Source organism: Aptenodytes forsteri, unplaced genomic scaffold (assembly GCF_000699145.1).
Source record: "Aptenodytes forsteri isolate BGI_AS27 unplaced genomic scaffold, ASM69914v1 Scaffold146, whole genome shotgun sequence".
In the NCBI taxonomy this organism is placed as follows: Eukaryota; Metazoa; Chordata; class Aves; order Sphenisciformes; family Spheniscidae; genus Aptenodytes; species Aptenodytes forsteri.
Window position 1 is genome coordinate 7,166,454 of NW_008795128.1, and position 25,651 is coordinate 7,192,104.

At 41.4% G+C, this 25,651-nt stretch overlaps 2 protein-coding genes across 2 annotated transcripts in view; one reads left to right on the top strand and one right to left on the bottom strand.

Moving 5' to 3' along the window:
* The window catches only part of STARD9 (StAR related lipid transfer domain containing 9), a 109,170-nt gene extending 99,890 nt beyond the window's left edge, over positions 1-9,280 (top strand). The window contains exons 27-34 of the mRNA XM_009277570.1: positions 1,077-1,223; positions 1,858-1,963; positions 2,575-2,717; positions 3,393-3,457; positions 4,170-4,375; positions 4,801-4,880; positions 5,295-5,453; positions 6,511-9,280. Of these exons, the coding sequence (XP_009275845.1) occupies positions 1,077-1,223; positions 1,858-1,963; positions 2,575-2,717; positions 3,393-3,457; positions 4,170-4,375; positions 4,801-4,880; positions 5,295-5,453; positions 6,511-6,612 (1,008 nt within the window). The 3' untranslated portion in view covers positions 6,613-9,280. The remainder of the gene's footprint in view (positions 1-1,076; positions 1,224-1,857; positions 1,964-2,574; positions 2,718-3,392; positions 3,458-4,169; positions 4,376-4,800; positions 4,881-5,294; positions 5,454-6,510) is intronic.
* Positions 9,281-10,515: 1,235 nt separating this feature from the next.
* Positions 10,516-25,651, bottom strand: part of CDAN1 (codanin 1) — a 33,104-nt gene continuing 17,968 nt past the window's right edge. Inside the window, exons 15-29 of the mRNA XM_019471591.1 lie at positions 25,243-25,324; positions 24,473-24,562; positions 23,239-23,293; positions 22,094-22,227; positions 21,274-21,377; positions 19,599-19,748; positions 19,079-19,142; positions 18,495-18,573; positions 17,328-17,485; positions 15,692-15,799; positions 15,253-15,316; positions 13,869-14,071; positions 13,010-13,117; positions 12,158-12,260; positions 10,516-11,319 (exon numbers count right to left, since the gene is read on the bottom strand). Of these exons, the coding sequence (XP_019327136.1) occupies positions 11,249-11,319; positions 12,158-12,260; positions 13,010-13,117; positions 13,869-14,071; positions 15,253-15,316; positions 15,692-15,799; positions 17,328-17,485; positions 18,495-18,573; positions 19,079-19,142; positions 19,599-19,748; positions 21,274-21,377; positions 22,094-22,227; positions 23,239-23,293; positions 24,473-24,562; positions 25,243-25,324 (1,573 nt within the window). The 3' untranslated portion in view covers positions 10,516-11,248. The remainder of the gene's footprint in view (positions 11,320-12,157; positions 12,261-13,009; positions 13,118-13,868; positions 14,072-15,252; positions 15,317-15,691; positions 15,800-17,327; positions 17,486-18,494; positions 18,574-19,078; positions 19,143-19,598; positions 19,749-21,273; positions 21,378-22,093; positions 22,228-23,238; positions 23,294-24,472; positions 24,563-25,242; positions 25,325-25,651) is intronic.

A 25,651-nucleotide genomic window follows, 5' to 3' on the forward strand; every position in this document is an offset into this window, starting at 1 on the left:
ACACAGCCATCTTGTGGGGCATCTGCCCAGTCTATGGAAGAGTTTTGCTAAGGTAAATGGAGTTTATTTCAGTATGTACTTAAACACAAAGGCCTTTATTCTTTTCTGTTTTTCTTTTTAGATTGTCCTCCATGTGTGTATTTGTCCTGTACTTTTGTTTTTTTCTTCTGCACTATTTACCCATCTTGCACAGTCCAAGTGCGTGCATTTTTCTCCCAGATGCAAGGACAATACCTCGGTAGGATGTGTCTGTTCTGCCCAGCTTCTGACTATACTTTTATGCAGTAACCTTTGTCACTGCCTGACAGTGCAGCTTCGATCGTAGCTGCAGACCTCCTCTCCCCATACGTGTGTATGTGGTGCAAAATGTGGTGAACGCTCATTTCATTGCTCGGCACCCTTTAAGGCACCTCAAATTCAGGCGCCTCCACTGGCTGACTGGATCTTACCACATCTGCTGCCATATTTTTCTTGTGAAATGTAGATGTACTTCACCCGAGTTGGAAAACCAAACTTAAAACTGCTCTTAAAAGTATAAATAATCTTGAAGTTCTCAGTATTTTCTTACACTGTGATTTTTATTTCATCTTCTGGGCTGGCATTGAGTACTTGCATTGGTTAAAGAAAATCTTCAGTCTTTAACAACTACATTTGGCCAGCAAGTTAAGTCAGGGGCTACTCAAGAAGTAGGCAAAGAGCAACAAATGGGACTGAAAAGAGGTATTTTTTTAAACTTCTTTTTCCCCTTAAAAACATCCTAGTATTGGTTTGATAGCCTGGACTCTCATATGTGAAGAGTAACAGCAGCAGAAGCTGCATTTTCCCAGACTGCCAGGGTTTTACAGGGTGATTCGCTCTATGGCGTACATAATCTTAGTCTTTCAAATGAGCCTGCTTATTTAATACTTTCCGTATGGCAACAGCTTTTGTCCTGTCAACACTCCTTGAAAGAAGTTGGACTTATTTAGATTATTCCTCTTTCATCTTTCAGTGCTGCTGTTACTGATTTGACTAGCTGTTGTGCAAGGTAAGTTTTGTGTGGTTTTTTGTTTGTAATACTGTGATACCTATTACAGGAAGAAGCAAGGCTGAAGACTCTTGCAAGTACAAGCACTTTATGTACAGACTCCAGCCTCAGCCTCTCCTCTGGCCCAACATCTGGTTACAATAGCAGTAATACTGCTACGTATACTGCAAGTAACCTCAGCAGCCAGGAAGGACAGGTGAGAAACGACTGGCCTGTGAGACTGATGTCTCCTGATGCTTCAACAATAACAGAGAGCTGATGTAGGAACAGAAACCTTTTTTGAGATGGTTCGTATTCTGTCACAGCTATCAAGCAGGACAAGTTTGTGTCACTAGTACACAGAGGGGTGACATGGGGTGGAGGGAGCATTGCCATGTAATTGCAAAGGATGGTGACACTTTTCTTTTCCTGAGGTTGTTTTTTTTTTTAAACCCATACATAAAAACCAGATAGTGTTACTATTGTCAGTAACGCCACTATCTGTCAAATGTTTTAGAAACAACAAGCCTTTTCTTGTGATAAACCAGAATCAGATATTCTCAGCATGCCTCCCTCAACGGTGCATACATTGACTTAAGAGTTTGTGTGTGTGAACATGAACTTTCCTGAAGTTACTTTACAGAGTATGCACCCGCGCTAGCTCCTCACACTTGGTTTGCTAAATTTCCTGAGTCAAGCTATCATTTCATAACCAGAGGAAAGGCAAAGGAGTTACCTTGTGATAAAGAGAAGCTTGCAACCTTGTAAGGCAGATTTGCTATGAATATTCCACTTGCTATGTAACATAATTTGTTTTTCCCAGTTCACACTTCTGCTCTTTCTTAAATCAGGTTTCTTCCGGAAGTGCTTTGCTTTCAAGAGATACACGAGGTCGTTCAGCTGTTAGAAATAGTCAGCTTTATGTGCTAGAGCAACTACAGAAGGATTCAACATCTGGTAAGTAAAACATACGTCTGCTTATGTTTGAGTTGCATCCTAAAGCCTAATGAGATTTGTCATTTATGCAAATCAGAATCTAATTTGATTCTAGGTATTCTGAGGATGTCCCTACCATTACATGACTTCAGAAAAATACTGTCAACCAGTAGCCAGAGCTTGCTTAGAATTTCTTGAAAAAGTAAATGGTGATTTGGTCCCTCTGAAGTTGGTCTTTTGATGTGGTAACATCAAAGTACAGTGTTCTGAGAGGGTATGAGGATAATGCTTTGAATGAACCAAGGAAGCAGGGGGGTGCTAAAGCTGCAATGAGTATGGGATTGTACATGCAAGTTCTTATTTTTACCCTCAAGACTGATGTTGGCTATTCTTCTTTAGATTATTTTATTAGCTTATATGTGGTAATAACTGCTAAACTTGAGTAATGCAAGATGTAACTGCAGTGTAATTACCAATACATAGGTTGTCTAGACGAGGGATGTTCAGTCCTTCATCAGGATCAGGTGGATTGGGTGCTCCAATGGAGGGTTTAAGTCCCTACAACTGCAGAACAGTGGTGGGTTTCCGTTTTTAATTTTTTTATTCCCCTATGGCTTTTTTGTCTCCTGCAGAAGCCTGCAGAATTCAGCCACCTCTTCCTTCTAGTAGCATCAGTTGTAGGTTCACTCATGGATTAACTATTTCCGTCAGCTCCTCTTCAACAAAAGGATACCAAGATTTATCCAAACATATCTTGGCTAACGCTACCACTGAGGTAAGTAAATAAGCAGAGTTTTCACTTATTCCTATACCTCCTACTGGAAGTTGTAGCAAAAATGGGTGGGACAAGCCTTGTTGTTCTACACTGCTAGTAGTTACCTATTTGTCAGTTACAGAGAGACACCCCGCTATTTAAAATTGCTCAGTGTAAAGTGAGCCAGGCTGCAGCCGTGGGGTTCAGAAGACACTGTTGCATGTTAGCTGAAGTGTTTGAGTGAAGCTGGTGAAACTGCTGAACAACTCTAGCGTCCAAGAATTCCTACAGTGCAGGTTTTGCTTATCTGTGTATGACAACATGTGAGTGTGTAGTTAGAAGGAAAGCATACCAACTCCATGTTTCAGATCAGGTAGAATCGCTTCAACATCATTTGGAGATACATGCTCCCCCCATCTCCCATTTTCCCACAATAGTTTAGGCTAGTATACAGGCTTAGGCTTTTTTATATCTCTCTCTCTCTCTCTCTCCCCTCTCCTTCAGCAGAGAATATGACAGTCAAGTCAGTCTGGCTGTTAATACTCCCTAAGGATTACTAGCACTGTAAAACTGTTTGTGGTAAAGCCAGCTTAGCAGTTTGAGTAGAAGATATGAAGTAGCAGCATGTAAAAACGGAACACAATTTATAGTTTATACAACTTTCTCTTACCTGTACTTTTGTCATTGTTTTCTAAGGTAATGGCAGCGTGCTCTCATAACCTGAGGAATCTCTACACGTGCCAGGCAGCAGCTGGTTGGAAGTAAGTTTATGGCAGGTCTTTATAATGGGAGGCCTTTTTATGTACTTGGCCCTCTTGCATGCAAATACCTTTCATTTGTCTTTGACAGATATCAATGTACAGAAAAAGAGGTGCTGGTTTACTACAAAGTCTTCCCTTCGGCAACAAGGCACGGGTTTCTGGGAGCAGGAGTGATAGAAAGACCTCTTCCCTATGTGTGGGGACTAGTGAGAGATCCTGGCAAAAGGCATCTGTACGACAGAACTATCAACACAGCTCGAATACACACATGCTCCCCCATCTCCCATTTTCCCACAATAGTTTAGGCTAGTATACAGGCTTAGGCTTTTTTATATCTCTCTCTCTCTCTCTCTCCCCTCTCCTTCAGCAGAGAATATGACAGTCAAGTCAGTCTGGCTGTTAATACTCCCTAAGGATTACTAGCACTGTAAAACTGTTTGTGGTAAAGCCAGCTTAGCAGTTTGAGTAGAAGATATGAAGTAGCAGCATGTAAAAACGGAACACAATTTATAGTTTATACAACTTTCTCTTACCTGTACTTTTGTCATTGTTTTCTAAGGTAATGGCAGCGTGCTCTCATAACCTGAGGAATCTCTACACGTGCCAGGCAGCAGCTGGTTGGAAGTAAGTTTATGGCAGGTCTTTATAATGGGAGGCCTTTTTATGTACTTGGCCCTCTTGCATGCAAATACCTTTCATTTGTCTTTGACAGATATCAATGTACAGAAAAAGAGGTGCTGGTTTACTACAAAGTCTTCCCTTCGGCAACAAGGCACGGGTTTCTGGGAGCAGGAGTGATAGAAAGACCTCTTCCCTATGTGTGGGGACTAGTGAGAGATCCTGGCAAAAGGCATCTGTACGACAGAACTATCAACACAGCTCGAATACACAAGAAGGTAACCAGCCATATTCAGCTGGGTGAGTATCAACACAAACGGCTGGCCACCATTATCATTATGTACTTTCTCAGCTCAGGTTGTCAGCCAGGAAGAAATTTAGAGGCATCTTATTTCATTTCTTCAGGTTTGAATAAACAATTTCATTATTTAATATGGGAACTTCAGTTTTGCAAGACTTTTCCAAAGTAAGGATAATATTAAACACATCTCGCTGCAGAAGTACAGCTAAAGACAGTGGTTTGAAAGTCAAAATAAATCTTAAGTGGCTTGAAAAAGCATCTTAATGACACATTATAGCATATTAACTAGGGCTCTGCTCTTAGGCAACAAGAAGTCAAAATAAAATACGCACGTGCATTTAAGGGGTGGGGGAAAATTGTGACAAATTAAAGTTGTCAAAGTCTAATTCCCCTTTTTTGTTGTTTTGGGGTGTTTTTTTCACAGTCTATTTAGTGACTGATACCTCCCTCTGTTACCTAAAGCAACCCCGGGATTTCTGCTGCATTACTGTAGAAGCCAAAGAGGTAAAGTGAACATTCTCTCTGAAGCATAGAGGAGTAATTGTTCTGAACTGGTTCAAGGCCAAAAGGGGAGAAGGAAGGAAAGTCCATGCTCATATTTCCAGAAGTGACAGTGTAATAGGAAGAAAAGCCTTGCTGATATGACACAAATGAATTATGTATAAAACCCTCTTGTGAATGACAATCGCCAACCAAGCCCCCTTAGGCAGTAACACAAGTGTTACACAGTATATTCTAGTTACAAACATGCAAGATTATGACAAAAAATTATTTAATAAATGAGAAATATTATTTCTTGTCAAAAGAGCTCTTTTAAGTAAGTAATATGAGAAATATGCCTCGTGACAAACAAAGAAAACATTATGATACGCATAAAATTTTTTTCAAATTGTTGTCTTTACACTTTGTCACATGCAGGAGAACTTGTCTGTCTTGGCTATTCAGTCTGTCTATGACGCATCCATGCCTCACCCTTGTAAAGAAGTGGTGAGAGGGGAGATTTTGCCGAGTGCTTGGATACTGGAACCTGATGTAGTGAACGGAAGAGATATCACCAGAGTTATTTACATGGCACAGGTAGGATTTTGTTGTATGTCCAACTGTGAATGCAAAAAGCCGTTACATATCAGAACACTTAAGAGCTCGTAAGTAACAAAAAAATATAATCCTTATGCTACGGTCCATGAAGTTTATGAAGTGACCATAAAAGTCACCTCCACTTCACACTGTTACCTAGCATGACGTACAGTAATGCAGAGAGAATCTTATTAGGATTGTGCTTAAGCACATGATCCCAAGTTTTTGCAGCATCTAAAGCTGCTCCCTTGGATACAAAGACTCTTCTGTAAAGGTTTATTAGCAATTTTAGTATATGTTGCGTTCTCACATGGTGAGCCAGTATGGAGAGTCTTGTTCGCATTTTCATCGTGCTGTGGACACAGGAACTCCACCTCGGGTTATACTATTTTCAAAGTGCATGGAAATACTTGTTGTTAACTTTCTCTAACTGAAGTCTTTAATTCTTCACACTTAATAGATACAAAAGAGAAGTCAAGATTAGGATTCCAGTTAAGAATAAGAAAATCCTGCCATCCATTTATTACAGACTCATCTGAAAAGTAGGCTCTCTTTGAGACAGTGGTACCAAGTGCTCATCTGAGAGCTGAATGGCATTAGTCCTTTAAACTTATCTATATAAAACATGTTTTTAAGATACAATTTCAAAAATATTATCTTTAAATTATAGTAACTAGCATATGCATTTTACAATGCATGTGTAATGTATATGCATTTTAAAATTTCAGATGCATTTTATATTGCACTTTAGTATATGCATATACATTTTCAGTAACACTGTATCTGTCTCAAACTAGTAACATTTAATCTAAGCTCAAACTCAAAAGCAGCGTGGGTCACACCTGCAGAAAGTAACATCAAATCGCAAGGCTTTGAAAGTCTATGGCGTATTGGGCAGGAAAAGATACAAACCACACAGTAATGATAGCATTTGGCTGTAAACGACTTTTGTGCTTAACACACACTTGCAATGTCAGAGCTATTCCAGGCTGGAGAAGTCTTTTGTTGAAAAACAGGTACAAACCCCAACGTGCGGCCTTTCTTCTAACTCCTGCAGGTGGATCTCGGTGCCCCGGCTATCCCCGCAAGGCTCCTGAGTTCCATTGCTAAGCGACAGCCTCTGGTGATCGCTCGACTGGCACACTTTCTTGCTAGTTAGTGTTTGGTACAAAACTGGACACTCAGCAGCAGCTGAACGTTCACGAAGAGACACAAGCATCTGTAAGGGTAATGTAAAATGCTGGCTCCTAAAACAGCGACAATCAAGCCTCACTTGAGGAGCCTAACTGCTAATGTTGGACTATACAAAAGTATAGTTAGAAAAAAGGATAATTTATTTTAGCCAACGCTGCTCAGAAGAAACCCAGCAAGTTTTATGGGGAACCTGTCCTCCTGGAGACAGCTGTGGAAAACCTGCATGGAACAGCCGGAAGGTGTGCTGTCTCTCTAAAGAGCAGAGGAAGAGACTTTGCTTTACAATAGCCAGCATCTTACATGCAGAAGTGTATTATTTAATTTCTGTTTCCAAGGAGCTTCAAAGATCAACCTTCTTTCTTTTAAGAAGGTTTAGGCAGCAGTGAGAAAAAGGCAATGGAAGCAATGAAATGCACGACAAACTGGAAACAGTACACATATGGCTTGAGACCTTCTACAACCTCTTGAGTAGAGCTGCAAAGCCACTTTCTAATATGTTGAGATAAGTATCAAATGCAGAATTCCTAACAGTGTAGATACATCATTTAACTTAGCTAGCTGGCTATACTTCTCCCTGAGAAGGGAAGTTAAAACAGCACGATATCCACTAGTCATCCTACACCCTGGAGAGATTTTTCTCATGTAACTGGCTGACTACTTGCAGCTGGTATAAGGTATTTCAGATTGCCACTACACTATGCAGCATCAGTGGAAACCACCACACCTCAGGACACAGTTTTACTGCAGTGCAGAATTAGGTGCTTTGAAATAAAGAAACCAAACTGACAGTTGTAAACAGTGACACTGTCATTAATAGGGAGTAGTACTGAGTAATCAGCTTGTTTCTAGAATTTAAATCTGCAAGTAGGAATAGCTCCAGCGTTTTTCCACAATGGCTTTTTCCATCAGCCCTTCTTCACTTTCACCCAAATGCATCAAGAGTTGAAAATCTAGCCTGGTCATAGCCTTATTGCACTTCGTTGTTCATAGCACAACCAGCTGTCTCACTGCAGTGAATACAGACTCTTCCCGTTCGATTACCTCATGGTATTTCTGTTGAACTTAGTCCAACAATCCTGCTGTCAGGCTTTACACATTTGTTCACCACACTCCCTAGTTTGGTCACACATTCCTAAAAATTAATCTGAATAACTTCATTTAGTTCTTCAGCACAACGGTAAAGGATCACTTTAGGTATCTTATCTAATCTAAGCAATAAAAGCTGCTACGATATGCTTTCTTTAGCTCAAAAAAGCCCACATTGTTCGAGAAGCTGTTGCACTTTAAATTTGTCAAGCGAGAGATATGTATTCAAGCATCCACCTTACCAGAGTCAGCGTCTACTACTTCAACACAGTTACTTTCAGTAGAAGATGCATTTTCCCAGCATACAGTGAAGTTAGCTGCGCTGCCCACCTTTGAGTTCAAGAGCCAAGATCTACTTTTACTATATCTTTGCACAGGTGTAATTTTGGCTCTCAGCTTCTATGTTACTTCCTGTTATTAATATATTAAGTTTTAAAAGAAAATAGCTATTTTAAATTGGTATTTAAGAAAATAGCAGTTTTGAGACATATCAGGCCACAGCTTTCCCCCGCCCCTAAACTATACCAGTTAGGATAACAAAACTTTTCACTTACAAATTTGCTTTGTTTTACCCATAGATGGTCATGGTTACAATCTTAACACCACTATATTACTGTTCTTTTTGGTGAGGCTCAGCCTTTTCTTGAAAGGCCTGCCAAACTGTGTCATGGCATGGTTCACTTCAAGTGTCACGCATCTTCCATAGCCCCTCAAGGAAAAAGGGGCAACCCGTCACAAAGTTTTCTGCAACTGAGCAAAAAGACAAATTTCCAGATTTGCAACCTGTCATACAGTTCCCCCCTTTTGGTGGAAACCAAGAAAGGAGGAGTGAACAAGGCAGTACATAAAACCTCTGAAAAAAATGAGCAGAAACAGCAGCACGGTGTATTGGGTCTGTCCCCAGTGCTGCTTCCATGGATTTCCTGAGGTAGGGGAGGTCGTCATACAATCCACAAAAGATTTGCTCAGTGCTTCGCTTTTTTTCCTTTTTATTTTGGACATGGCACTAGTGATAAAGCAGTTTTTGTAGGAAAAACATCTAGGGGGATTCCTGTTGATCAACGATGCCAGTGCCTATGAAGGATAATGTCTTATTGTACAGTGCATCAGATGTTTATTTTTATATATACATAAGATTTTTTTCTATGTTTAAAAATTAAGTTATTTATATATGCTTGTTTTGAAGCGTTTTTATATGCTATCAAAGCTAAGTTTTATTTTTATCGGTATTGAATTAATGTAACTTTTTTTTTTAATACAATCTTCAATTGATACTAAAAAGGCTGTTTATATGAATGTTTTCTTTTGCAAATATAACATTTTATGGTACCCGTTAATGTACGGCATTGGTTTGTTTGCAAGGAAGAAATAAAAACCCAGCAGGTATCTAATTTGTTCATCTACAACGGGCAAAAACCGACTTCCTGTAAGTTACTGCTGAGCAGTAGATGATCAAACCAATTGTATTGTACCACCTACTGTCGCATCTCTGCTCTTAATCAAGATTGCTATTTTCATATCCACAATAAATGGTATTTTCTACACAAGAAAACGTGCCCCACGTTATTTTGCTCCAGCTAAGATACCCATCTATGGAACTGTGCTGGATGGAGAAATAACATAACGGCTAGCTTGTGATAAAAGATGTAGGTCTCCTGCTTACCTGCTGAGGAATGTGCACAGAATATGAATTTGTGGCACAAGAGTCAAGAAGCCAGTCACTGCTTAAATTTGGTTTCTGTGATGCAGTGCCTTGTCCAGGCAAAGGGGGTGTTTTGTTTTGAAACGAGGCACTGGCTGAAGCTTCTTCCTGAGTCCAGTTACACAACTCCTCTGACCCGAACACCCAGAAGGAAGTTAATATATAATGCCATTTTTCCTCATTTTCTTTTGAGAGCTGTGAGTTTGCTGTAGGGAAGACTGAGAAGGAAGGCCACACGCTCTGACCTAGCTTGCCGTGAGCTCTCGTCTCCCTACTGCTCTCCTCCTTGCAGCACCACTTGCACTACAGCTAGAGGCAGGGAACAGGTACAATGCTTCAAGCACTCACACCAAGAGGAATCTACCAGCCCCGTGGGACTGCAGAGTCACGCAGCCTCATGAGAGGGGTCCCACTGCTGAGCATCCCTAGGCAGAAAACAGCATGCTACGCAATTGTTCCCAAGGTTTAGTTACGAAGTCAAGTGTCTGGCTTTACAGAGCAACCGAGGCCGAGTACCATGGGATGCCCAGGAACGATAGTAACTGCATTAAGCCAAAGAACATGGAAACAGAGGTGTTCCTTACTTGCTGGTTGCCACTGAAGAACTGCCTGCCTTCTGCCCCATAGGGCACTACTATCCTCTCTGGACCTAGTAACCTGCTCCTGGGGCTTGGTCACCTTTTAAATAAAAATTTCCAAGCATGCTGTATTAGAGAAGGATAATTCAGGTATGTTGAGTTCATGAAAACAGCTGTGGCCATGGTATCTATGCAAAGAGTTTTACAATACCCAAATAAAAAGTCAGTTCCAGAGCACCTTTTTTTTTTAACCATTATGGATTCCAGCTTCTTCCCCCTTCCACCACCCCCACCCCCTTATATAACAAAATAAAGCTATATTTCAGTTTAAGCAAAGCAGCAGCAGGCCGGAGATAATACCGTACTTTCTCTGCCCCATGCTTTGCGGCAAGGCACCTTTTTTGTACTTCACCCCAGTACAAAGAGGTTATATATCAACAGCTTGAACACAAAACAGGACATTTAATCATGTTTATTATGACAAACAACAACTTCAAAGGAGCTCTGCAGCAAAATGTCACACAGTACTCAGCCTGCTCAGGGAGCAGGTATGGTATGATACACTGTACTTGCTATTTCAATTCGTATTACCATTTCCTTGCTGCATACACAGCATGCCTCCTTCTAGGGACCCCCTGCTTCAAGCACATCAGAAAACCCCTAAAATGAGGCATGCACATGGAACATGCCAAATCTTTCAATGCCATGCTTAGTAACCAAGCCAAGAAAAATCTCAGTACAGTTCAAGCATGATGTGATGTGCCTCTATGGTTTCTCTTTCTGTAGCAAATATATTTTAACAGAAGCCACAGTTCTACCTCATTAGGTCTGTTTGTGTTTTTTCTTAAATCACTGACTCCAAGGTGTTACCTTTTCTCACCTTATACAAGGAAGAGGTAAGTTAATTAGCAAGCTAAAAAGCCCTGGGCTTCACTTCATCCAGATGTTGTTCTTGCATAACACAGTATTTGCTTTCCAGAAAAACCTGCACTAATAGGACACTCCTAGACAACAGGAAATAATATCCTCACTGCTGTGGCGGGGTGGGGGGGGGGGCCACGAGACATCTAATGAGCACCTAATCATATTCTGCTAACCACCAGCAGTCCCTACCACAAACCCCAATTTAAGGAAATACTTGGGGGGTGTGAATGGGAAATCACACCCTTGGTGATGAAAACATCCACTGTCCTCCAGGAGGAGGATTCCTTTCAAAACCAGCTCCCCAGAGGACGTCACAGAGCTTTTTCACTACTTTTTTGTCTGTTCTTCCAGGCTGTAGTAGTCTTGCTGCAGCACTTCCTGTCTGATAAAACCCAAATTCAAGGCAAGAAGGATTATAAAAAACAGGGAATAGCAGCCAGATGCCATTTATGGTCACATACTATAAAAGTGTCTTAAAAAATACTGTCGTCTGTCTTCAGTAAAAAATAGAAACACATATTTTCTCCCTTATTTCTATGAAAAACCCCAGGAAATTACAAGTCCTGTTTCCAAGAAGAGATGGAAAAACACTTAAGCATCTACATCCTTTAAGAATAATGCCATCAATGTTCTGGTGTATATATTTAATATGGTTTAACTTTTAAAACGAGTCTTAAAAAAATTAAAATCAAACCTTCGAAATTGAGCTTACAATGAAAAATAAATATAGGCTCATCTCCATGTCATACAGGTTCACCTTTTCCCTCCTCTGACAGTACAGTCTGTGTTAAAAGACAGCATGAGAAATCACATTAAGTCAAGAGCAGAGACAGCCACCAGGAAACCATCTCTCTGATCACGAAGTAACTTGTCCACTTGAATTGATTCCTGGGTTTGGTCACAGCCTGTCGCTGTGCAAATACAAAAAGTGTCTATGAGTCTAAAAAACGGCTGCTCTGAGCCACGATCAAGGTGCTTAAAGGACTTTTGACTTGGAGATCCATTTGCTGATGTAAATCCTTCAGCATAGTCACCACGCAAAATGTCCATGAACAGAAAGACCAGTGCAGGTTTTGCACAAAGTGACCTCTTAGCTGCAGTATACTCCCAGCAAAGAGCTCACAATGCATTCAGAAACACTACAAATTCCATTTGCATCTTCATTAGTAATTTTTGTCCACAGAGAGTCCACCTCCACTAACTTTGTGCCGTCACGGTACCTAGAGATTGTCTGGTCAGCTCACAAGGGTTAGTCCTGGGCTCTTCTATGTGGTGTTCCGATATAAATACTCTGGACAGCATTTCCAGTTCTTTCAAGAAATCCTGTAACAAACAGATACAAACCAGAGAACCCTTATTAACCAATGTCAACAAAGAGGCTTACTTAATTTTTCTAGTAGAGAACTTTACAAGGTTAAACGTTGTTGATGGTTTTCCAGTGCAGAAACCTAGACAAGCTACAAAATTGATTGTAAAGATGAATGCCTGTAGGTCTACATGTTCAGCCTCCCCTCCAATCTCCACACCCTTCTCAGAAGACATCACTGCCACAGTTGAAATGGTTAAACATCTCCAATATGCAAGTGCACACCAGCCTTGAAATACTGTCCACTCTTTAGCACGGGACTTGGGCGGTTTCCTACATTTTGACTCTGGCTAGAATACTCTGACTCCTCTCACATTCTGGTGGTAGAAGGCAAAGAGGTTTAAACGCAAGTCCGGTCAGTTAAGACCCTTCCCAACGTCGCTCTCAGCTGGAGCACGGCAAACACAGTCAGGCTAGAACTGAGAGCTAGTGACTGAGCCAGTTGGTCTCCAAACTGGTTTACAATTTTCTTGGAGATGTTTCCACTGCATGGGAAATGCTGGGATTCACACAAGTACAGATTTCAACCAAACACTAGTAACAGTAACAAGCTTGTTGGAAGCCAGTCCTTCTGCTGCGTTAAGCAGGAACTATAGATAGGGAAGGTTATGGGCTTCATCTACATGAAAGAGAACTACAAGGATTGACTGTTTACGTAGCTTTCCTTTGTATTTCACCCATTGTTCACACACTTCTAATTACTTACTGAAGGCCAAGGGAGCTCTTCGAGGCTATGCAAGCAACTCTCTATTTCACTAGTTCTCATTAGATTGTGTTCTACAAGACCACGAAGCATGAAAAGGAACAAATCCCACTGCAAAAGAGAAAAAAAAAAATCAACTCACTCAAAGAAATTGATTTTGTTTTTGTTTCTTTATCCCTGTACAATTCCTGTTTTTCTTCTCAGATCAGAATGTGGAGAAAAGGAGCGAAAAGAGAAAGCACATTATTTATCTGGGTGTGGCAATGAAGGACACCAAAGAGCAACATTCAAGATGAGTGAACAAAATTCCTTTAGTTCATACATTGTATCCTACCATAAAGTCTCAAAATTTCTAATCCTGTTTCCAAATGCACCAAGTACTTAATTCCTGCGTGTTCAAGAACAGCTCGAAAAATTCTTTTCTTACCTTCCAAAATAAGCTGGTTTTAGCCTGCAACTAAATAGGGCAATTTTCAGCTTCATAGCTGGGGATCTTATAAGATTAACACCGATACACATACAAAAATGAAAGCTGACAAGACACACAAATGCAACCAATTACAAAGTCACATGTGTTCAGTCCTCATAATCTCCCAGGCCAAATGGGCCATTTTGTCATTTTTCCTAAATTAAACTGTGCCTTCCTGACAGCCCCCCAGACAGGTATCAAACACCGACAAGTAGCATGCAGTCCTCTTTTTCTCCACCCCTGCAGAAACAACGCCAGCTAACAGCAGAGCAAATCCTGCTAGCCTCATTCACACAAGCAATCAGTTAACACTGTGGGCAGGCAGAACTCTTACATGAATATATCAGAGCAGAGCAAATAACTGGCAGCTCCACAGATCGGAATAAGCTTTACCTCTCGCTGCTTGACTTCTGCAAGATAACCAATGTTCTTCTTGCTGAAGATCAGCTGCACAGGAATAGGTGCCCCAAAGTCCTCCTTCCAGACAGAAAGCAGCAGTTTTAGAAGGCCGTAGGTGGGATTATTCTTTACACGCAGCCTCTGGGAGCTCTTCTCTGAGGACTCGATCCCGAGACTCAGAGGAACACGATCTGAAACTGTAAGAAAAAGGAAGAAAGGTGAACTTCCATAGCTGCATTATTTTCCTTTTATAGTCATCATCTTGGTCCAACAGCACATTTTGCATAGCTGAAGTAATAACACTTAGTGAGTGTAAACCAGCGAACCTAAGAGGACTGGAGTTTAGAAACACACAAAATTACGAGCTTTGAAACTATACAAACAAGTATTGCATAGGAAGAGATTCATACTACTCAGATAAAGAATACCGTTTGGTTGGCCTATAGCCCCAAGTCTTGAAAGACGACTGACTAAATAAAAAGTCAGCCTAATGTTTAATAAAAGAGGACCTAGGTGTTACTCCAAAGGAGAGTAACACAGTAAAACATTTAAATCTGTAAACAGATTAAACAGTTGTTCATAGTTTTGACAATAGGCAGAGTTGCATAACTTCATACAAGTGAAAGTAAAGCTGAACAGTGTTTAACTGCAGCTAAACATACACAGAGGGAAGATACAAGATCTTCCTTGGAACAGACTCCTGGGGTGGGGCAGATTTATATTGCTGCCCCCCAGAATGAAATTTCACAATATTCAGATGTGAACTGCTTTCTGAAAGAATGTACCATGTATAAAACTTCTTAAGAAGGTTCTAAAACCAGGAAATTAGAAGGTTGCCCAGGGAGAAAACACCTGCATCCAGATTACTAGCTCCTGCTGAGAAAAACATTGTATTTAACACATTAGAGCAAGAGGAAAAAAAAAAAAACAAACAACTGAAAACACTCACAGAAGTCACAATACACAGAAAACAAGTTAGTTCCATTCTCTCCAAAAAGAGCCATAAAAATATAATTTAAGGGGACAGGCCCTTATTTTTAGGGGAAAAAAAAACCCTCAGCTGCAACTTTTCAGAGGCAGAAATACTGGAAAACATATCACATATTTAAATGAAGGTATCAATAAATAAAAAACAATGGAGATGTGAATAGAACACCAGATCTGAAGGATGGTTAGTGACAACATAATGCTGTTTTGCAGAAGGTGGAAGGGAATAAGAGCAACCACCCAAACTGACAGAAAAAAATCTGCAGACTCAACGACACCAAAGAGAATCAAACGTTCATGAGCTCCAAATACTGAAATGTCTGACCCCAAGCATTTAAGAGAACTGTAATAACAGATTTCAGTCTTAAATAGCTTATCATGACTGACTTACCCAGCAAAGAAGCCAACTCAACCGTGCACTTTGCCAGCTGCTGTTCTGATGTGGGACACATGAACTGGAAAACACAAAAAAAAGTTGTATCTTTGTCCCCATACTGCAGACTGGACAAAACAGGGCTTCACAAGGGATAAAAATATCAGAGAAGAGCAGGCAATTTACAGCAAGCAACACAGAGCTGTAATCAGGAGACCATTAAAGACTGAAAGACAAGAAAAAATCATATATGAAAAGGGGATCCACAAAGGCTAATTTTAAGTAGCAAGCAGATCTACACAGTATAAAAAAATGCAGTGCAACTTTGTCACATTTGATCTTGGACAAAAACCATTCAACTGAACTCAACTGTGAGGCAAGGCAAGCTAACAAGTTTACAGGTGTGAAGACATCTCAAAGTGGTCCAAGAGTTTTTTGGTTGCTTTTTTACTTCTACCTTTCTGCATCGAAGTGTCTGACTCAATCTTCCTAGCAGGCACTCCAGCCAGACGTAGTCAATCACTTCACCCTCATCCCGTGGGCCCACAGCAACACAGAGTACATCCTTGATGAAAAAGACAGCAGTAATTCACCTATTAGTATCCTGCACGTCCACAAACAGATCTTTGGACCTATGACAGAGCAGTTCACAGATAGTCCTCAGGTCCTCATAAAAAAAAAAAAAATTAAGCTAGTATCCTCCTCATTTCATAAGACAGATTAAAGCTGAATTTTTCACAACCTTACCTAGGTCTGATTTTCTACCATAGTTCTCACTAACGTTATGAAGTCAAAGTCAGCGAGGGCAACCAGTTCATCCTTCTTAAAAGTAACTAGCTCTAAAACTCTAGATAAATCTGATAGCGCAGCAAGCAAGTTCAAGGTAGAAGTGCTACAGAAATGCGGAGTCCTCTTACATTGTCAAGGTAGCTTCAGCGTCAATAAAAGCCAAGTATGAAGAGCACTAACAGGGTTATGGCATGAAAACTGGTTTAGCAAGTTTTACATCTGGTAGCACTTGCCATCACCAGCAATTTACCACCCAACATCAGAAACCCACGATGGAAATCAAAAGAATAAAAAATATTTTAAAGTTCTATCTCAAGATGCCATACAAAAATATCTTCAAAAAGCAACAGTTTACAGAAAAAGCCCCTGGTTTCCTCACATATCTTACCCTCCTCTTTTTATTTTATCTCAAGCAAGAAAGTGTTAAAGGATATGTACTCATTCTTATACAACTGCTGGGAATGCGATGACAGTGAGATCCAGTATTATTGCTCAAACAGACAAGCAGCAGCAAAAAAAAAAAAAAGGGCAGAATACGTAACAGTAAAAAAGTGAGGTTTTTAGAATTCTTTTTTTCTTCATGGGTTACTCACACAGGTTATATAATTGCATGATTTTTACAAGAACAGTGACCTTTTAAAAGCCTGAGAGAAAAGACCAAAATGTAATTTGAACCAGCTTGAATAGAAAGTTGCTTGGATCTAAGGCTGAAATTAAGTCCATACCATCACCTTTTTTTTTAAGATACTCTGATTCTCCCTAATTATAGCTGAATGAAGGTGCAGATGCAGACTGGCAAAAATCTTTCAACAGATTCATCTGACACTTAATTCAATGTATAATTCCTGGTGTACAAGATGGGACAGTCTACCAAGTTCTACAGAACTAAAAGGACCAACTCTAAACAGAGACCAGGAGACTCTCCATAGAAAGAGTAGGTCTACAAAAAAGTGGCTATTTTGATATGCTGACTCTTCAGCATACAGTTGTACACAACGCTCACCACACTATGCTACTTCTATCAAAAAGGCCACTGCCATGCTACAAGAAATCCTGTATTTGAGATAGTACTCCTGACCACGGAACTTTTGATCTACACACAGACAGCGAGCAGGGGGATGAGAAAAACATGAGACCTTTCCATCGTGTTTCCTAAACACTCCTCACAGCCAGTTCCTTAGAACGAGAACATCCCCTTTTAAAAAAAAAAACAACAAAAAAAACCAAACACACAACAAAAAAACCCCACTGAGGTGAAAAATAAAAAGGAAGTTAGGGCAAGCCAGGAAGTGAACACCATGTACCTTAATCTCGTTGATGATTTGGGAGGGAAACGGAGCACAGTGCTGACAGCCTGGAGGGCAGTCCTTTCTCAACTCCAGAGCATCCTCGGTGGGCAAGGGAAGTCCTGGGACTTTCAGCATTCTGTTGAAGGTTGCCTTCACTTCTCTTCTGATGAGTGCTACAAAGAACAGGGAACAAATCCTGCCTACTTCAGCTTTTCTCTCCAGCAAGGCAGGCAACTGTTCCCAAACACTACCCTTATTAGACTCTCATTCCGAGGGCCATGGTGAATGAGGAAAGGACAGTTATGCTTTCAAACCCTTCTCGCTCTGAGCTCCCGTTATATTTAATGGGCAGAGGCACAGGTGCAGAGAGTGTGTTAACCCACAGCTCTACCAAAGGCAGCTACCCATTACCACCAGGTACCACTGGCAACTCATCTCACTTTCCTTCAAAATATTTCAGCGGCTTTAATGAACACAGTAGCTAAGCCAGGAAGCAATGCCAAAGTAGAAAGCTGAATCGGCGTGATCATACCGTTCAACCACTGTGCCCATGAAAGCCATATGTTTTCTACCAAAATAAGTCTTGACCAGCATCCAAAACACTAAACTCCTGCTGCTGCAAACGGTGCTGGATATTCCTCCTCAGATTCTTGGCACAACCTCCTGAAACGATGGGTTTTCAGAGATTCTGAAGAGTTGCCAGGGCATTATTACAGAGTAAAAGGACTACAACTGCCTTCAGCCTGCTGAAAACACACCCAGTCCAAGAGGTGTTTGTTTTACAGAAGATGTCAGAAGCACTCTGTATATGTGGACCATAAGGTGGCTTGAGAGCACGGCTGTCTCTATCATACGTTTGAAATGCTAAGACAACTTCAGCCTAGATAACATTTTCAGAAGCAGCTTGCCACAGCATTCATTCTCACCATCCTACGAGCCTCCATAACTAAAAATCACTTACATGGGCCAAGCCTGAAAAATCCCTGGAGAAGGTTCTTGGAGCTAGAAATCATTCCTCTTATTCCTAAACAAGGAGGGACAGAGCAACTGCATGCTTCCCACTAAAAGAAAAATGAGTAGGACCAAGTACTTTATAACACTGGAATAAATTCTACCCCTTGATCTCAGAAAAAGAGTACAATATACAGGTTAGAAGCCCCAGTTCAGGGTAAGGAGACTCACCTGCAATGTTGGCAGAAAGCCAGCCACAGGCTTTCTCAGTAGCCAGTTCCACTGCAATGTCTTCTGCACTACTTAAAACCTTTACAGGGAGGATAACAAGTGATAAGAGATTTACTACCAGCCACAGCACTATAGTCAGTGAGAAGTCAGAAGGAAGTCTAGAGGGAAAAGGCTTAATTTTGGCATGCAATATTTAAAAAGAGCACCACCACCTCTGTGGAAACTGCTACTCTGAGCAATAGGACTGACCCATTTTGATTTCCCAAACCTCATCAAGCCTATACAAACCCCATCAACTCTTGGGGAAGTAGATGCTAAAACAAAAGCATTATCCTTGCAAGATGAATGCAATTTATATACCGTTCTAGTCTCAACAGTTAGGGATTGGCTAGAGTATCACTTTAGCCAGAATATCCAAGGCAGCCTGGCAGGGGTGACTCTCCCTAGCTATTAGTCCTCACATGAGGGCATCATTAGGTTCCATTGTCCTAAGCTATTAAGGGACAAGTGAAGCAGCAATGGAAAAATGGTAGTGTCCAGACTTAAGGTCAAGGCCTTTAGTAAGTTTTAGTGAAAATACATACTGCTGCAGATGTCTCTTCTGGCAATAACACCCTTACTGCCTCAGGACCTTTCTTTTTGCAAAATCTGCAAGAAAAGAAAGAAAACGTGCCACAGGATTAGTCAAAGTTCTTGGACAACACTCAGAGGTTCACTACCATAGGAACTTTCACATGCTCTCTTACAGTCAAACCCAGTTGGAAGACTGCAGTGAAATAAGTCAGACCAAAAGACCAGACAAGGAAAAAGCAATTACAAGCCACCAAGCTGCAATACTCAGTTTTCCAAAAAGGGGAAATACAATAGCTGCAGTAGATGTCCATTTGGAGCTGGATGCAGAGGGACACACCGCACCTTTATTCCTTCCTACAAATACAGCATTAACTGGCTGGAGGCACAGCAGACAGTCACCCTAAGAAGAGCAGAGGTCAGGGTTTATAATTACCAGAACCTGAGCATGACAGGCCAAGCCGAATTAGGCTTATAGATTCCGCAATAAGAAGAGACGGGAAGGCACAAGTTTAAATAACTTTTCCTCCTTACTCTCTGCCTTTGATGAGTGCCTGGGCCCCTTCCTCATACAGATGAGCGCACACCTCTTCAAGCAGCTTGTCATGATTAGCATCTTCCTCCTTCACTTTATCCTGCAACATGACTTCAGCCCTTTGAACCAACTCTGCTACCAGTGTTGCCCTGTAAAAAAAGCAAGAACAATCAGACAGACTGAAATCAATACAACAAACAGTGCACACTAACTGTAACCAGCTGTTTCCCCCAATTTAGGAGGATACCCATCTCAGGCACAAATGCAATAAACCACTCTGCTAAAAAAAGAACTAATTACACTGCATTTAGTACTGTACCGTCTCCTTGTTCTTTTTGTAAGGAAGAAAGCAGCAATGAAGATATCAAAATAGTACTAAGACTCAAGAGTCAAAAGCCTTTAGGTTTTAATAGAAACATATATGGTTACAGGTATCTTTTTTGGCAGCAATACCCTTATACTCTCAATGGATAGTGGTCAGAAGCTCAAAGATGTCAACAGCAGCCCACTACAGCCAGCATTCCTTGCGGGCTGATACTGTTTAATGTCTTCAACAAGTTGGACAAGGGGACAGTGCAAACTCTCAGCAAGCTTATGAGTGACATGCTGGAGGGCAGGGCTGCCATTCGGAAGGACTGTGACAAGCTGGAGAAGTGGGCTGACAGTGGGATGGTGACTGTGTACCTGTGCAGGCTGGGGTCTACTGGCTAGGGAGCAGCTCTGCAGAAAAGGATCTGGGGTTCCCAGTAGACAAGCTAAATGAGTTAGCAGTGTCCAAAGAAGGCCAACCTTATACTGGGCTGACATTAGCAACGGTGCAGCCAGCAAGTCAAGGGAAGTTACTGCCTCCCTCGCCACTGTAAGGCTGCATCTGGAATACACTGCCCAGCTTTGGGACCCCAGTACAAGCCAGCCATTGACAATTTGAGTGACTGCAGGAAGGAAAGGAAAAAAAAAAAAAAAAAAAATCACTAAGATAGCTGGGATGCTGGAGCACACAACCTACAAGGAGGCTGAAGGAGCCATTTTCACTTAGCCTGGAGAAGAGAAGGTGAAGGGAGAAGGAAGGGTTATAGTGAAGACAGAACAATGCTTCCAGGAAGCGCACAGCTAAAGGTTGACAGGCAACATGCACAAGCTGGAACAAGGGAAATTCTGATAGGATATAAGGAAACATTTTTCACAAAGCCTGGGAAAATTAAGCATTGGAACATGGTACTAACAGGCTGCTGAATCCCCATCCTTAGAGACTTTCACAACTCAACTGGAAAAGGTGCCAAGCAACCTGACCTAACTTGAAAGCTGGCCCTGCTTTGAGCAGGAGTTTAGATCAGATGACCTCCAGAGGTCCTTTCTGACGTGAGATTTTCCTATCATTAGCAAGAATTTTCTGAAAGGGATATAAAGTCTCGAAACTCTGTATTATGTTCACATTCCAAGTGTCCCACAGTCATATAACCCTTGTCTTTGCATCCCTTCACAAATTCCCCTCTGTGATGCCAATCAGATGTTGCTGGACCCCACTGTCATAGGGTGTCCTTGGTGTTCTGCTATAAAGCAAACTCTGAGGGAAGCTTTCTTTCACACACACACACACAATTTTAAAGGATCAACTCTTTGCCTCATTAGTGTAAAGTTACTTCTTAAGTCACAGAACAGATCACCAGCACTTACTTGATGTGCTTAACACAGTTGGATCCCACCCTCTCTGCCACAAATTCAACTGTTCTCCGTAGGGAGGGAGGCTGGTTGTGGAAGAAGGCCTGTTCCAACTCTACCTGTACAAGAGAAAAGTGCTACAATTGATCGGAGAACTCCACCCAGATCCTCCTCTCCTCAACACAGGAATGGACAGAACTACAATCTGGAATTGTGCTAAAAGGCACATAATTTGCCTACGCTAGAACTTTCTGCTACTGTAGCATTCAGCACCCCTGTAAAATATTTGCTCCCTATTTCCTTCTAACCATTTAACCCAAAGCTCATTATCAGGGTTTATGAAGCTACAAAAGCAAATTCCCAGTAAAGGGAAGAATGAGAGAGTTCTGACAGCACCTACTAGTAGTGAGTCACCACATCGGGTTTGTTTTTGGAAAGAAAGGATCCTCTCTTTTAATTACAGGCTGGTAATCCTGTAGGCTCTTACACAGTTGGTTCTTTTGGTGGAAAACATGGCTACAATCTAACCAAAACAGAGTATGAGAAACATACCAACATTTTATGTTAAAGAGGCAGGCAGAGATACAGGCTAGTCGTTCCAATTGCAAGAATGTTTACTGAAGTTATCTGGATTTCAACACCCACATGGTATCCCAGCCACACGACTATAACAGAAGAATGAGGAGTAAGGATACCCGACCGCTAAACACAATGTTCCCTGCTGCCTAGGCCCATTCTTTTCTTTCCCTGGCATTAGGATACCATTGTGTACCCTACCCTCACACAAGCAATTTCTCCTGCCCTGCTTCCCCTTGTGACTCCCTAATTTCATTACCTGCAGTTTCCGCTGTGTGACTGAAGCCTTGGGTGCCAAGGACTCTGCAGCTGTGGGAGTGATTTTCCTTATAAAGCCACCATTTTTTGCTCCACTACCAGCCACAAAAGAGGCAAGTAGTTTCCGCAGCTCACCTGTACAGAAAAACATGCAAAAGCAGTCATCGTTCCCCTAAGCAAGGGAACAAATCAAAACTCAAGAGAGACTTCCACATTGTCAGTCCTGTTTCCAGGGCAGATTCTCTCAGCTTCTGTGGAAAGCTGAAGTTTTGGAAAAGCATCCCACCCATTTAACTGGCAGGGCATAGCAAGGCAGGCAAGGCTCCGATGATAAAAGAGGAAGCTTCCAAAAAGCTCTCTGGCACATAGAACTTGTTCAGAAGGATCAGGGAGCAGTCATTTCTACGCATCCCTTTTTAGCATGGCAAGCGGGAACTGTAAAGTCTACAAGGACAACAAGGCAAGCAGAGTTACACAAAATTCCAACAGGGTCAGGAGAAAATACCAGTGTGAAGACTTGTTCAACCCCTAGAAGCTTTTGTGATGCAGGTTTAACATACAATTTTCCTAGCAGCTAAGTCCCAAGAAGCACAGCACCGTCGCGCCATCTGGGACTCTATTGTCTACAGAGATGGATTTCACCAATGGCAGTCAGATCCCAGGAGAAAGATATCCCAAACCACCACCTAATAAAGCACCAGGGCACAAAAGGATTCTTCCCCTCTGCCTGGCAGCAGAAACATGCTCAAGGATCAAGGCATTCCTCACAGTACAAACACCTCTCCCTATACCTAGGATGGAAAAGTTATACACTTACTCCTTATAATGCTTCCTTCCAGTTTGTGAAGGAAGAGTTCCCCTGTCCCTCTGTATTCAAGCTCTATATCAACTATCCTGACTGTGTAGTCTCCCTCCCCCAGCTTCAGCAGATACTATTCACAGCTGCATGAGCTTCTGCAATACAGCTTTTTATCAAGGTTGATGCATACACAACTGAGACCTGAAGTTGTGAGGAGGGGTAAGAAAGATGATCCGAGGACTCACAGTACCAAAGGACAAATATAAATAAAAAATACAAATATAAATAAAATTAAATATATGCTAAATATATTTTATTTATATAGTAAATATAAATAAAATACTCACCAAGATAGGGACAGCAGGTATAAAGTAACTGCTGATCCACCAAGGGTACAGAGTCCTGGTGAGAAAAGGAAGGAAATGCTGAAAGGACACAGCAGGAAAGAAACAGCCTTCAGCAAGTCAGAAATCCCATACGCATGGTCACAGGCAGGTTTCAGAACTGCCTTTCCACAAAAACAATAAAAATAACTGGATTCTAAATCCACAGTAAAATTATGAACTTTGCAGCCCAAGTGTTCAGTCCAGCCCTGTAACACACAATGAGCTGCTCTACCATTAGCTAGTGTAGCTCAACCTTTGCTTCTGATCACTGTCAAAGCCCAGCTGAAAGCTGATGGTTACAGAAGGGAACCGGGACTGTTGCCCCAGCTGCTACTTGTAAAAGAGAAGCCTATCCATGGAGGAGAATAAATGAGGCACATCTGCTATGCATTACACCTCTACAGGTGTCTTCACCCAGACTCACTGGAACACCACACTATGGAGTAATGTCACCCCAGTATTACACAGCTCAGGCAGAGGCATGGGAGGAAAAGCAACTTCAGATCCCATCCACGAGGGCAGTGTGTACTGCACTCATTTGGATCAGTTGCTCACTGCATCTTATCTCCGCCACTGAAGAGAGACTGCAAAACAGAACTTTCTAATTAGAACAAGATATCTTAGCAAACATACTGCTTATTTTTCAAGGAATACTGTGTATTCTCTTGCATGTCTGGGAATTATCTGAAACATCACACATGCCATAAACTCACCTCCTTTTCTGCTTGCTCATGCTATTTTCAGTTCAATTACCCTTTACCATGCAACTGGAAAACAGGTGACTCCAAAGACAGCAACCTTGCTCTCTCTAAAAGTCCTGCTTTACTATTTCTGCTGAGTTCACCATTACCATTACTGATTTCTGGGAAGAGCTACAGTTCTATCAGCTCACCTTGTACTGCAATAATCAGCGAGTAGGAAAATAGCATCTGATTCTCCAGCATAACTTTGCACCTATTCTGCAAGCCATTGCAGCAGGTGACATGGCTCCTGCCTGACAAAAGCCCCAGAGCTGTAATACACACAGTTTACAATCCAGGATGCAAAGCAACTGAGGCACTTGGACAAACTGGGGCATCACATCCATTGGCCTACATATGCTCTATGCGGCTGCACTGAAGCCAAGTTCCTGATAAAATCTTAAACTCCTGAGGCCACAGTACGTCCACCCTCATCCACAGATTCACTAACTCACCAAAGCCTGAGCAGATGTCACAGTATCCATCATCAATCCCTCTTGCCTGACATCAGTGGTAAAAAACAGCTCTTCAGGGACTGATGGAACCTGGAACAGAAACCCTAGTAGTTACAACCCAAACAGCTGTCAGTAACTTACACCATTTCTAATAAAGAGGACAGTAAAATCTCGCCAACCTCCCACCCACAAAAAAACTAGCACTAAGGATCCTCTCTGCCCTGAGGAGAACCTTTCCATAAAATTAGATTTAGTTTGATCACAATAACATAAGCCACTTTCCTTATGCTCTCCAGACAGCATCTTTCACCTTTTCAACAGGTTCCTGCTAACCAGTTACCTTGCTTCCAACTGAAGGCACAAAAGGATTTTAAAAGTTCATCACACACCATCCCTTTATCAGACAAAAAATTCCCCAGTAATTCAAGGCTGCCAGCTAGCACTCCATCTCTGTGACAAGAGCTTCCAGTTCTAACAGGAATCAACTGTCAATTTGCTTACAAGGATGCAGATTTAAGTACAGAATGTGTTTCAGTAGCAATTAGAATTCCCATTCGAAAAAAAATGTTGCTTCACACAATTCTACTAAAGGAAAATAATTCTCCATCAGAATACAGAGGATTCTTTAAACCCCACACTAGTGTAAAAAAACCCAACAAAACCAAATTACCGCTTTGCAGTGTTTTAACTCATTTCAATACTACTTTCTATTGAATTCTGTGCCCTGCTTTTTCTTCAGGGAAGAGCTGCGTGCACACAGGAGACTCTACCTGAAAAAGCCAACCCAGAACCGCAAGGATCAGCAGCTTGTTCAGGAAACTCATCTCCTTCTCTTCAGAAAGGACCGTTAACCTGCCATGAAACAAAAGCAGCAAGAGAGAGTGTTAGATTTCAGTAGCTCAGTTTTCATTAAGGAAAAAAAAATCCCAAACCACTCACTTTCTAATTATACTATCTGTCACCATGTATACATTCCCTGCTTGTCTGCCTAAAGAGTGGAGAGCAAGCTCTACTTTTTTGTACGTATGCATCTGAATAACATACTGTTTTAAGTTTATACTAGAAAAGCCAGTGTTAAGTAACTCTCTAGAATGTGCTTCAAGTTTTCCTCATGTATATAAGAAAGGAAACTAGAGCATTATTTAGGCATGGGAGACCTTGTAGGTTTAGTATTTAATT